At 45.5% G+C, this 12949-nt stretch overlaps 1 protein-coding gene across 3 annotated transcripts; it reads left to right on the forward strand.

Moving 5' to 3' along the window:
* Positions 1-1107: 1107 nt before the first annotated feature.
* Positions 1108-9688, forward strand: LOC112220972 (myeloid zinc finger 1). Of its 3 annotated transcripts, XM_024382997.2 has the most exons (3): positions 1108-1383; positions 1539-1654; positions 8008-9688. In XM_024382997.2, exon 3 carries the CDS (start codon positions 8013-8015, stop codon positions 9183-9185), a length of 1173 nt encoding a protein of 390 aa, XP_024238765.1. In that variant the 5' UTR covers positions 1108-1383; positions 1539-1654; positions 8008-8012; the 3' UTR covers positions 9186-9688. The 3 variants fall into 3 exon arrangements, with proteins under 3 accessions (XP_024238765.1, XP_024238764.1, XP_024238766.1); XM_024382996.2 differs by lacking the exon at positions 1539-1654; XM_024382998.2 differs by lacking the exon at positions 1539-1654 and having other exon boundaries at positions 1108-1262.
* The last annotated feature ends 3261 nt before the right edge of the window (positions 9689-12949 follow it).

Genomic DNA, 12949 nt, shown 5'->3' on the forward strand with positions numbered 1-12949 from the left:
ATGGGTGGGTGCTGCTATGGTGACCAGTGAGATGAGATAAGGCGGGGCTTTACCTAGCATAGACTTGTAGATGACCTGGAGCCAGTGGGTTTGGCGACAAATCTGAAGTGAGGGCCAGCCAACGAGAGCGTACAGGTCGCAGTGGTGGGTAGTATATGGGGCTTTGGTGACAAAACGGATGGCACTGTGATAGACGTCATCCAATTTGTTGAGTAATGTGTTGGAGGCTATTTTGTAAATGATGTAAACATCGGCGAAGTCGTGGATCGTCAGTTTTATGAGGGTATGTTTGGCAGCATGAGTGAAGGATGCTTTGTTGCGAAATAGGAAGCCGATTCTAGATTACATTTTTAATATGTGACATGTATTAATGCCAAAATAACATGCTAAACAGGTGGTGCTCAAAATAGGTGGGGCTCTTCGTATTATTTATTAAAATATTGATATATAGACATAGAGTTAGTTGGTGGTGCGATTTTATCCTTTCCCCCTTCCTTTTAAATTGTTGCGTCACAAAATGTAACGTGATCGACCACACACTACCGTACAGTAGGTGGCGGCATGCACAAACAAAGTGAGCGAACGCCATGATACCAAAGATGAAGAAAGCCCAGCAAAGATGTTGGATATACTGACAAGATACATGTCTCTCCGCCCTAACAATGGGAGACGTTGTCCACAAAAGGGCACAGCGGGTTGTCTAGCTCCCACCCATCCTTTCTTAGGATTGGTGGATACATCTCATTATTGTAAATATTTTTGAATATTCGATGAGGTTGTACTACGTCAAACGCTTGTATTCAATAGAGAGAGATGCTACTAGCCTCATCACAAGAATATGCATAACCATCTCGAGACAACTACGAAATCGTTTTTTTTCCTCAGTTGCCGGTTTGTCACATGTCCTATTTATATCAGTACACTCGTAGCAATTTAAACATTACTAACTTCTAATCCAATCAAATAAACCTCAAGTAGAAAATAAGCCATTATTTTGTTGTTGATGCCGAATTCGACACTCCACACAAAAACTCATTGCTTGGTGGGCAAAACAACGCTACCTGCTGGAGGGAGACTTTTTTTTTTTTTGCGGAGTTAGGCCTCTTCCTCTTCCTCTCTGGTTCGTGTCCACCCACCAAACAGTATCGTTTCCGGAATGTTCATGGCTTCGGAAGGTTCAGAAATCCTGGAATTTGATAGCTAACCATTCACTGGAAACAATAACAATCAACTTTGACAAGTGGTTTCGTCATGCGGATCTGGTCAGTTTTATTTACGCTTGATGCTTCTCGTGTGGACTTTTTTTGCAATCTAGCTAGCCAGCAACTAACAAGTCAACAGACTATCTTCCAGCTGATCAAAACAAGGTCAATTGACGATGCGGTGAGTCGAGAATAAACTATTTTACTAGCAGTTTCTAAACATTTAGCTACGCGACATTATGACAAATATACAACGGTTATAGCTTTCTGTCGTATTAGTAAATTAAGTACATGCGCGATAATAGTAGTTTACAACTTTACTACTTTTCCGCGCAGTTCCACGCAATTTGGATGTTGTTAGAAGACCCCGCCCTCTCTCGGCAGCCTCAGCAAGACTTGGAGAAAGTGTGTTTTCTAAAATTCACAACTAGTCCACTTGAAGCCAGAATCATGTGAGTCTCACCCAAATATTTATATATACACTAGAATACTGATTGGGGGCACTGTGTTCAAGCCAACGTGCGTGCCTCCCTTTTCGCACTTCCTCGCCATTGTAAAACATATTATTAACGTCTACATTCGTTTTTATATTACAGACACCTTAATGCATAATTGTAAATTATTTTATATGAGCACATTTTTTATTGATTACTAATGTTAATGTCCCCACTACAACAACAAAAATACTTAAATACACTGAACAAAAATATAAACGCAACATTTAAAGTGTTGGTCCCATGTTTCATGAGCTGAAAAAAGATCCCAGAAATGTTCAAAATGCACAAAAAAATTATTTCTCTCAAATGTATGCACAAATTTGTTTGCATCCCAGTTAGTGAGCATTTATCCTTTGCCAAGATAATCCATCCACCTGACAGGTGTGGTATATCAAGAAGCTGATTAAACAGTATAATCATTACACAGGTGCACCTTGTGCTGGGGACAATAAGGCCTCTAAAATGTGCGGTGTTGTCACACAACACAATGCCACAAATGTCTCAAGTTGAGGGAGCGTACAATTTGCATCCTGACTGCAAGGATATCCACCAGAACTGTTGCCAGATAATTTAATGTTCATTTCTCTACCATAAGCCACCTCTAACGTCATTTTAGAGAATTTGGCAGTACCTCCAACCGGCCTTACAACCGCAGACCATGTTTATGGAGTCCTGTGGGCGAGCGCTTTGCTGCCCCCGTGGTGGTGGTGGTGGGGTTGTGGTATGGGTAGGCATAAGCTACGGACAACAAACACAATTGCAAGGTTTATGTGACCAACAGATGGACATCTGTATTCCTAGTCATGTGAAATCCATAGATTAGAGCCCAATCAATTGACTGATTTCCTCATATGAACTGTAACTCTGTAAAATCTTTGAAATTGTTGCCTGTTTTGTTTATTTTTTTGTTCAGTATACATGTAATTTTGTCCTTGAAACATTTAATTGAAATACTGTACTGAGTTCCATTCATTCCGATGGAGGACCACTCCTTCTGAGAGTGACAATATGGCCGACCGGTGTCTTCAAAGCCTCTCATTGGACAATACATTTAATCAGCAGTCCAGGGTTTATATCAGTGTTGTAGTACTACACATTGAGTGTCTTGGTCTTGTCTAGTTGTCAGATACATTTTTACCTGGTCTCGGACAGTGAGGACTTGTAATTTCAGTCCAGCGGAGTAAAAAGACCACCATTAACAGCTTCCATTCAGTCAGCGCATAAAAACGCTTTGCCAGGCCAAATATGTACACTCCTTTTTTGAAACAATTTCTTGTTGCCTATTGAAACCTGGGATTCCTACTTTACTTGTAACATTACTGTACTTTACTTGCATTGAAAAATATCCTCAAAGTTTGTCTGGATTTCCTTGACTCTGGTAGGGAAGAGTGGGGTAAATTGTTGACTAAGTTGCATGCTTACTATTAGTAAGGGGAGACAGGGAGAAATTCTAATAATCTTTATATCTATAGTAGACATGTTTGCGCAGTGGAAAACCTATTGGACCCCTAGGCCTTCAGTGTGTGACAGGCTGGTGATGCTGAAAGGACAACAACCGTAATACCAGGTCACTCATGTAGGAGAGTGCACTTTTGTCAAACACAAAGGGCCAATGATGTAGTGGAGGCTATATGCAGGTATACGCCCTATACCAACTTTGTCCCTTATGAAAAAATATTGCAGTCAAAGTGCAGTTATTCTGCAATTACTGTGTCCAAAATACCACAGTTGACCGCAGTTTCAAAACTGCAATCATTTTGTAAGGGGTTTTCAGTGGGCATTGCCTAAACTCACTTATTAATCCCTTTGGTTGCATATCAAAATCAAATCAAATTTTATTTGTCACATACACATGGTTAGCAGATGTTAATGCGAGTGTAGCGAAATGCTTGTGCTTCTAGTTCCGACAATGCAGTAATAACGAACAAGTAATCTAACTAACAATTCCAAAAAACTACTGTCTTATACACAGTGTAAGGGGATAAAGAATATGTACATAAGGATATATGAATGAGTGATGGTACAGAGCAGCATAGGCAAGATACAGTAGATGATATCGAGTACAGTATATACATATGAGATGAGTATGTAAACCAAGTGGCATGGTTAAAGTGGCTAGTGATACATGTATTACATAAGGATGCAGTCGATGATATAGAGTACAGTATATACGTATGCATATGAGATGAATAATGTAGGGTAAGTAACATTATATAAGGTAGCATTGTTTAAAGTGGCTAGTGATATATTTACATAATTTCCCATCAATTCCCATTATTAAAGTGGCTGGAGTTGAGTCAGTGTCATTGACAGTGTGTTGGCAGCAGCCACTCAATGTTAGTGGTGGCTGTTTAACAGTCTGATGGCCTTGAGATAGAAGCTGTTTTTCAGTCTCTCGGTCCCAGCTTTGATGCACCTGTACTGACCTCGCCTTCTGGATGACAGCGGGGTGAACAGGCAGTGGCTCGGGTGGTTGATGTCCTTGATGATCTTTATGGCCTTCCTGTAGCATCGGGTGGTGTAGGTGTCCTGGAGGGCAGGTAGTTTGCCCCCGGTGATGCGTTGTGCAGACCTCACTACCCTCTGGAGAGCCTTACGGTTGAGGGCGGTGCAGTTGCCATACCAGGCGGTGATACAGCCCGCCAGGATGCTCTCGATTGTGCATCTGTAGAAGTTTGTGAGTGCTTTTGGTGACAAGCCGAATTTCTTCAGCCTCCTGAGGTTGAAGAGGCGCTGCTGCGCCTTCTTCACGATGCTGTCTGTGTGAGTGGACCAATTCAGTTTGTCTGTGATGTGTATGCCGAGGAACTTAAAACTTGCTACCCTCTCCACTACTGTTCCATCGATGTGGATGGGGGGGGTGTCCCCTCTGCTGTTTCCTGAAGTCCACAATCATCTCCTTAGTTTTGTTGACGTTGAGTGTGAGGTTATTTTCCTGACACCACACTCCGAGGGCCCTCACCTCCTCCCTGTAGGCCGTCTCGTCGTTGTTGGTAATCAAGCCTACCACTGTTGTGTCGTCCGCAAACTTGATGATTGAGTCCGTGATTGACTGTAGACCCTGCCACATGCCTCTTGTGTCTGAGCCGTTGAATTGAGATTCTACTTTGTCTCTGTACTGGCGCTTAGCTTGTTTGATAGCCTTGCGGAGGGAATAGCTGCACTGTTTGTATTCAGTCATGTTACCAGACACCTTGCCCTGATTAAAAGCAGTGGTTCGCGCTTTCAGTTTCACACGAATGCTGCCATCAATCCACGGTTTCTGGTTAGGGAATGTTTTAATCGTTGCTATGGGAACGACTTCTTCAACGCACGTTCTAATGAACTCGCACACCGAATCAGCGTATTCGTCAATGTTGTTGTCTGACGCAATACGAAACATCTCCCAGTCCACGTGATGGAAGCAGTCTTGGAGTGTGGAGTCAGCTTGGTCGACCAGCGTTGGACAGACCTCAGCGTGGGAGCCTCTTGTTTTAGTTTCTGTCTGTAGGCAGGGATCAACAAAATGGAGTCGTGGTCAGCTTTTCCGAAAGGGGGCGGGGCAGGGCCTTATATGCGTCGCGGAAGTTAGAGTAACAATGATCCAGGGTCTTTCCACCCCTGGTTGCGCAATCGATATGCTGATAAAATTTAGGGAGTCTTGTTTTCAGATTAGCCTTGTTAAAATCCCCAGCTACAATGAATGCAGCCTCCGGATAAATCGTTTCCAGTTTGCAGAGAGTTAAATAAAGTTCGTTCAGAGCCATCGATGTGTCTGCTTGGGGGATATATACGGCTGTGATTATAATCGAAGAGAATTCCCTTGGTAGATAATGCGGTCTACATTTGATTGTGAGGAATTCTAAATCAGGTGAACAGAAGGATTTGAGTTCCTGTATGTTTCTTTCATCACACCATGTCACGTTGGCCATAAGGCATACGCCCCCGCCCCTCTTCTTACCAGAAAGATGTTTGTTTCTGTCGGCGCGATGCGTGGAGAAACCCGCTGGCTGCACCGCTTCGGATAGCGTCTCTCCAGTGAGCCATGTTTCCGTGAAGCAGAGAACGTTACAGTCTCTGATGTCCCTCTGGAATGCTACCCTTGCTCGGATTTCATCAATCTTGTTGTCAAGAGACTGGACATTGGCAAGAAGAATGCTAGGGAGTGGTGCACGGTTTGCCCGTCTCCGGAGTCTGACCAGAAGACCGCTTCGTTTCCCTCTTTTTCAGAGTCGTTTTTTTGGGTCGCTGCATGGAATCCTCTCCGTTGTCCTGTTTGTAAGGCAGAACACAGGATCCGCGTCGCGAAAAACATATTCTTGGTCATACTGATGGTGAGTTGACGCTGATCTTATATTCAGTAGTTCTTCTCGACTGTATGTAATGAAACCTAAGATGACCTGGGGTACTAATGTAAGAAATAACACGTAAAAAAACAAAAAACGGCATAGTTTCCTAGGAACGCGAAGCGAGGCGGCGAACGCGAAGCGAGGCGTCCATCTCTGTCGGCGCCGGAAGTACCAAAGTAGTGTACTGGAGGTATACAGCGTATTAATTATGTAGTACAATAGAGAAATCATGCACAAAGTTGCCTACACAATCGCAAAGCACGTGAAATACATGCACATGCGCGCATTACACATATCCTAGTTTCAGCAGAATATCATCTGCAAGGCAGCAAGAGCACGCAGCTCCCAACTCGTTTTTGCATGGAGCAGCTCACAGAAGAATTACATTGGTAGCCGGTAGGGTAGGAAAGACATTTCAATTCATGATATCTAGCAGTAAGTGCTCACTAAGGCAACAATGGGTATGCAAACCAGGAATTGAAAACGTTTGGTCCTTAGTCTTGGTTAGTAGGCTAGTAGTTTGCATGAACATTTATAAAGGCTTTCCCAAAAAACCTTTCCAATTAAATGTTGACTTGCCTACCTGACAAAATGATGTAATGCTGATTTGTATCAATGGGGAAAGCATTTGTTTTGCTCAATTGATTTAAAGGGCAACAATATATTTTTTAGATTTTTCCCAGACCTAAAAAATAGTCTCCTGATGTGGTTTAAGCATTGTTGTGGTCTTAGAACATCACATTTGTGTCCTTTTTTAAAATTGATTTAAAGTGTGATTTTAGATATTTAACAAAGTGGTGCAATTCTGTCACACAGGACCCACTTCGTCAGGCACCACTGTATAGGGCCGATGGAAAGACACCAGTCCATTCACTCTGACATAAGAAGCCAGTAGGTCCCAATCATAAGAATACAAAAACAAAACCATTAGGCTAAGCATTTCCCAATCGAAATGTACAACTATTACTTACCATTGCAAAAAAAACATTTCACGCTCAGCACACAAAGTAACCCGTGATCTAAAGTTTAAATGAAACAATGTTTCACTCACAAGTTATTTTCAAAGAGATGGCTAACAACAGCAAGCGCGCTGCAATAAAAAACACAGTTCCACTCACCAGATGATCATTTCAAACTTAACTTCATGTTGAAAGTTATTATTTTAAAGGGGGAAGCTAACAAATTACAACAACATTCTCTTCGATAACACCTGCTGCAGCCGCTGCAAACTATCCTACAACAAAAGCTAGCTAGCTAGACCGTGGTAAAACTACTGCTTGCTATTGCACAGTGACCTTTTGGCCTTCCATATGTTTTGTAAAATCATCCCATGTACAATGTAATTGGTTGATTCAACTGTCACTCCAAAATGTTGAATGTCAAATGCCTTTGACAAAATTACAGTCATGGTCTTGTATTGAACTGGTCTTGACTCTGTCTCGAACCTCTCGTCCCCCTCCAAGTCTCGGTCTTGATTCGCTCCGGTCTTGGTTGTAGGTGGTCTTGAAACCAACACTGGTTTATATCACAGGAGGTTGGTGGCACTTTAATTGGGGAGAATGGGTTTGTGATAAGGACTGGAGCGGAATAGGTAGGAATGGTATCAAATACATAAAACACATGGTTTCCAGGTGTTTGATGCCATTACAGGTGCTCTGTTCCGGCTATTAATATGGGCTGTTCCCCTCAGCAGCCTCCACTGGTTTATATACATACTTGGTGCTACCACAGGTTTTCTACAAAGGTAGAGTTTGTTTTGCAGGCCCTGTCCCGTGTGGGCGGAGTTGCACATTTTTGACCATTCCATTGGCCTTTAAGTCAAATCTCCACCCAACCTGGTAATCTGGCCATGCAAAACAAACTGAGCTCCACCATTTGAATAAAGGTTAAATAAATAAAAAGATTGACAGCTGATTGAGGTTATGAAATGTAAACAAGATGCTTATGTCATGTGTTCTAATACCATTTGTTTTGTCCTAGTGGTGATGGCCTGGGAGATGGACAGCTCACACGGACCAGGGTCACCCCAAAGAGTTCTGCCCAAAACGGAACATTCCGAGGTCGAACTGGTCTCCAGAGGTCAGGAATCCCTCCCTACCTCATGTGTCAAACAGGAGCGTACAGAATTATTTGTTACGAACCCTGAGCCTCTGAGGCCAACGCACATCAAAGAGGAGGAGTATGAGACCACAGTCACGCCCCTTTTATTACTTACCAAAGAGGAGAGTGAAGACAAGGAGATTCCTGACTCTAAACCAATGACACTTGAGCTTCACGACCCAGCCAGCCAATCATGTACAGCCCGAGAGGAGGAGAAAGCCGAGGTGAAGAAGTCTGGAGGAGTGTTCCATCCAAAGAATTCCTGTCTCCCTAAGCTTCAGGCCCCCTCTCAGCCCTCGGCAGCTGCAGGCTCCAGTCCTGTGAGTAGGGAGGAAGATGAGACGGAACCAGAGGTACAGGAGGACCAGGGCCATGGAGACTGGCTAGCCCCCGTGGAGGACGACGAGGCCCTGGGTGAGTCCCAGCGTCGACGGGGCTTTGAGTCCGCCAGCCGCTCCCTTTCTTCCATCCTGGGCTCCGACTCAGAGTCAGACGACAAGGAGGGTGAAGAGGACCCCACCTGGGCACCTGCCGACCCCCAGACCCTTCAGGACGACCCAGATGCTGACATCCCCGCTCTTCGAGAGGCGTCCCGACTGTGGCACAGGAAAAGAACATCATCGTCACGAAGTCGAGGCAAAAGAGTTAGAGAGGGAGGTAGAGGTGGTGTCTCCTTGTTTCCAGAACCCAAAAAGAAGCCCAAAAACTTTTCCTGCCAGGAGTGCGGGAAGGCCTTCATATCCCGCCGTGACCGGGAGAGGCACATTCGCACTCATAGCGGGGAGAAGCCGTTTCCCTGCCCCAGATGCGACAAACGCTTCAACGACAGTGGGAACATGCGTAAACACATGCTGATCCACTCTGGGGAAAGGCCCCACCTCTGTCCAGACTGCGGCAGGGGGTTCTCAGAGAGGGGGAATCTCAGCAGGCACAGGGCCCACATCCACGGCAGTATGCCCAAGTCCGAATGTGAAGACTGTGGGAAGACCTACATAGAGAAAGGAGGTCTGGACCGCCACATCAGATCTGGAGCCTGCTCTGCAACAAGAAAAACATGACATTTATAAATGAAAAAGGTTCCTACAATTACAGTCCCGTTTCAGCTAGTACTGCCTCCAGCGATCAAACTATCAAATATGGATGGCGACTTAACGGCCGGTGACTAGAGAGCTCGCTGGGAGAGTTCGGTGATTCCTTACTGAAGGTATTTTTCGCAGCATTAGGGGGTGGGAAGTTTCATGATTCGAGAGAAAATAATGACATTATGAAAAACAGTGCGTATGAACTGAGAAGCTGTGTAGAAAGATCAATATAATAGATGAAGAGATGATCTAGTCTATATTTAGTATTTTACTTCCTATCAATACCTAAAAAATATATATATTTTCAGTCATTTTATTTTCGCAAGACTCAGTTAAATGACAAATGGAAATGGATAACTGAATTTAAAGTTTGTTCTCCCTGAGAGAGCTTTCTCCGTGAGTGCCTTTATGAGTGAGAGAAGTGCTTTGTGAATGTGATGATCTGTACTTCACTGTTAAAGTAAACAATCATGTATTAAGAACTGTGTATGTGTGTGTTTATTAAGTCTAAGGCCTGGATTCAGTGCACGTTATAGCGCAGTGCACGTTATAGCGCAGTGCACGTTATAGCGCAGTGCACGTTATAGCACACACTCACACGTTATAGGGCAGTGCACGTTATAGCGCAGTGCACTATAAGCGACTTTAAAGTGCAGTTTACGCTTGAGCTGAGATGCACAGCGTTTTTCATAAGTGCCTTTTGAAAGGCACATTGTCGGCTTCTGTCTAGTGGGCTGCGCTATAACACCCCTTGCATTGAATCCTGGCCTAAATGTTGTTTCCCATGGCCACAAGGTAAAGGTAACTTGCCTATACACTCCTGGAACAAGGTACACACTGAAAGAGAATAAAGGTTTTGAGTTATGGATCTACACAACCACAAGTGAGGAGCGAGGTACCAGAGAAAAGTGGAATGAATCACTCACCAGTGCATAAGCTTCAGCCAAAAATGAGATACTTTATTTGAAACAGTAAAGGGTCATACATTGTCTAAAAGTAGATCAGTAGGGAGCTATATTAATTAGTGCATACCGTAGCAGAACATTTTGCAACGGAAAACAAAGAGTTCAATATTGGTCTCTCCCTGTTTTGTCCTATTTGTCCTTCCTTCCACCCCGAGTTGTCAAACGTATCCAACCGGTCATACCCATCCAAACGCGAAAACACGCAGACGATCCGCCCTAAAAAGCAGTCAGTCCTCACTCAGGGAGCCTGTACAATAACAGATGTAGGATCTTAATTTGAGCCAGTTTGCTACAGCAGGAAAATAATTCTGCAGCAACAGGAAATGTGAATTATTATGTGGATTATAAATAATGGACAATTTTTGTTAAAGCAAATCAAGTCTGACATTTTAAAGTGGAAATTACAAACGTTTGCCTTTTTGTTTCCTTAAATACACTACAAGTTTGCCACCAAAAGTGATCAAATTAAGATCCTACATCTTTACAATTGGTTTTGGAGCTATAGTCAGGAGTCTCACTACATATACATAATCTCTCCCTTTCTTCCCATCTGCCCCTCGCTCTTCCCACCTGCCACTCTTCCTCTACCCCTTTCCCTGATCCTGCTTCTAGTCCTGCCTCAAGTCTACTAGAGGCTCTGCTGTTGGCTGTGATCTTTCCTGAAGCCGCAGGCTCACTCTCTTATTGGGCTGTGCTCAGGTCAGGCCCGGAACTTTGGTAAAGGACTTGCGGTTGTATTTGGTGGCAGAATTAGGAGTAGTTTCAGTCACCAGCTGCCCTGCTGTCTCGGACTGAGATGACCCTTGACCTTTTAGTGCTGGCCCTAGCAGTAAGGTCATGTTGTGGAGGTGGTTCTGGGTTTTTGACTGACGGCGTGTTCTTGTTCTCAGATTTGCGAAGCCTCCTGGGTCTGGGTGGGGTAGCTTTCTGTCTAGGTTTGGTGGCTTGTGTTGCAACGTGGTGGTAGATGTGTTTGGTGTAAGTGGCATCTGTAGTTTGAGGGGTCCTGCTGGTGTGGTTGTGGTCTGGCTCGTCATGGGGGCGGGGAATACGGCAGTGGCAGGTGACTGGATAGGAAGTGTGTCAGGTTGTTGGGTGCGCACAATCATGATACCCCCCGTTTAATTGTAACCCCGATACAAAACCTGACCAGGTGCTGCCTGCTGTGTTGGGGGTTCCCCTTGTTTGGGTAGGGCAGGGGGAGTGGACAGGTCTCTCTCTCCCCCCTCTGGTCGTGGTAGAATCTTGTGGCACCTGCGGCCCTGAATCAGTACCTCAGCCTGCTTCGTCTGTAGGGGGTCAGGATGAGAAGTGCGGTTGTGTGCCTCCAGGAGGGCCAGGTTAGCGAAGTCTGTATGGCTTCTCACTCTGGTGTAACTTCCAGAGATCTGCAGACCAGTGGGCCGAGAGAACTTACGCTGGCACAGCTCACACACTCACATGGCGATCTCCAGTGTGAGTGAGATTGTGGGATGCCAGGAGATGCGTCCCCTTGAAACTCAAAGAGCAGAGTTCACATGGGTACGGGCACCTCGTCGTTGTGTGTTCGGCAGTGCAGCATGACCCCATAGTCCGCCTTGAAGCTCTTCCCGCCGTAGGGGCAGGGGTGTGCACGCTCCAGCTGGTGACGGAGCTCGTTGGGCATGTGGAAGGTCGTGATACAGAGGCTGCAGCGGTGGGTGCTTGGCGCAGCGGAAGCCCTTGGAGCAGTGCGGGCAGAGAAACGTCTGGTTCACCTGGTGTGTCATCAGGTGACCGCCCAGTACCTCCACGTGGAGAAGCCGTTTGTGGCAGATAGAGGGGGGAAGAGGCTCGAAGGCTCGCTTCCCAGTGTGTGTGCTCTCATGAACGGCCTGCTGCACCGGAATGGAAAAAGCCTTACCACAGTCAGTACACATGAACAGTTTAGGCTTGGGTGGGGCGCGTTCTTGCCTCTCTCCATGGATGCGTAGGTGGCTGTTGAGCCCCTCGATGCGGTAGAAGTGGTTGGGGCATTGAGGGCAGCCGTAGGGCTTGACGATGCTGTGTTGGCGGCGGTGCTTGCTGAGAGATTAAATGTAAAGCGCTGGTCACACACATTGCAGGCGTAGGCTTTGGCACTACTATGAGTCAGCAGGTGGGAGGCCAGACCCTTCCTCCCCTGGCCTCACTCCGCGTCTTCTAAGATGGGGGTGCAGGACCCACTCCTTACTGAAGTTCTTGCAGTACTGTGAACCGTTAGGTTGTCCCTTCTGCCCTGGTCTCCAGGCCCTCCTCCCCCAGCTCCTCCTGATCATCACCCAGCCCCAGGTCCTCCTTTCTGGGATTAGCTAGCTCCAGGGTGCCCCGGGTGGATGGTCGCTGGCTGGCCTCCACACCTTTACATGCCTCCCTGAAGATGATTGTCAAGCTTGACGTTTACCGATAGTGAGCTCATACTCCCAAGTCTTGCGCTGCATTCACGAAACAAGATACAGCTGTCACCTCTTCATCAAACTCCAGAGTGTCCTCCTCATCGCTCTGCTTCTTCTCTTGGACCGCCTGCATTAGCCCTACAGTGGAGAGATGTAATTACAGTAGCTAACGTTAGCGAAGTAATTCAGTAACATGTTATGTTGTATCATTCAGCAAGCACAAGTTACATTCTGTAAAAGAAAACAGAACAATTCAGAGAAATTAAATGACAAATGTACCACGCACAGCATCACTTGGAACATGGTTTGTATTTGGTACCGCAGCGTTGTGGTTATTGAGCTGGTCTGTGAATGAGCCGAGAAGGCTCCCAGGTTCATTCTC

The sequence above is a fragment of the Oncorhynchus tshawytscha genome, linkage group LG21, assembly GCF_018296145.1.
Source record: "Oncorhynchus tshawytscha isolate Ot180627B linkage group LG21, Otsh_v2.0, whole genome shotgun sequence".
In the NCBI taxonomy this organism is placed as follows: domain Eukaryota; kingdom Metazoa; phylum Chordata; class Actinopteri; order Salmoniformes; family Salmonidae; genus Oncorhynchus; species Oncorhynchus tshawytscha.

Bases quoted from the DNA above. Each gene is read 5' to 3' on its own strand.
- LOC112220972 (XM_024382997.2), top strand. From the start codon at position 8,013: ATGGCCTGGGAGATGGACAGCTCACACGGACCAGGGTCACCCCAAAGA.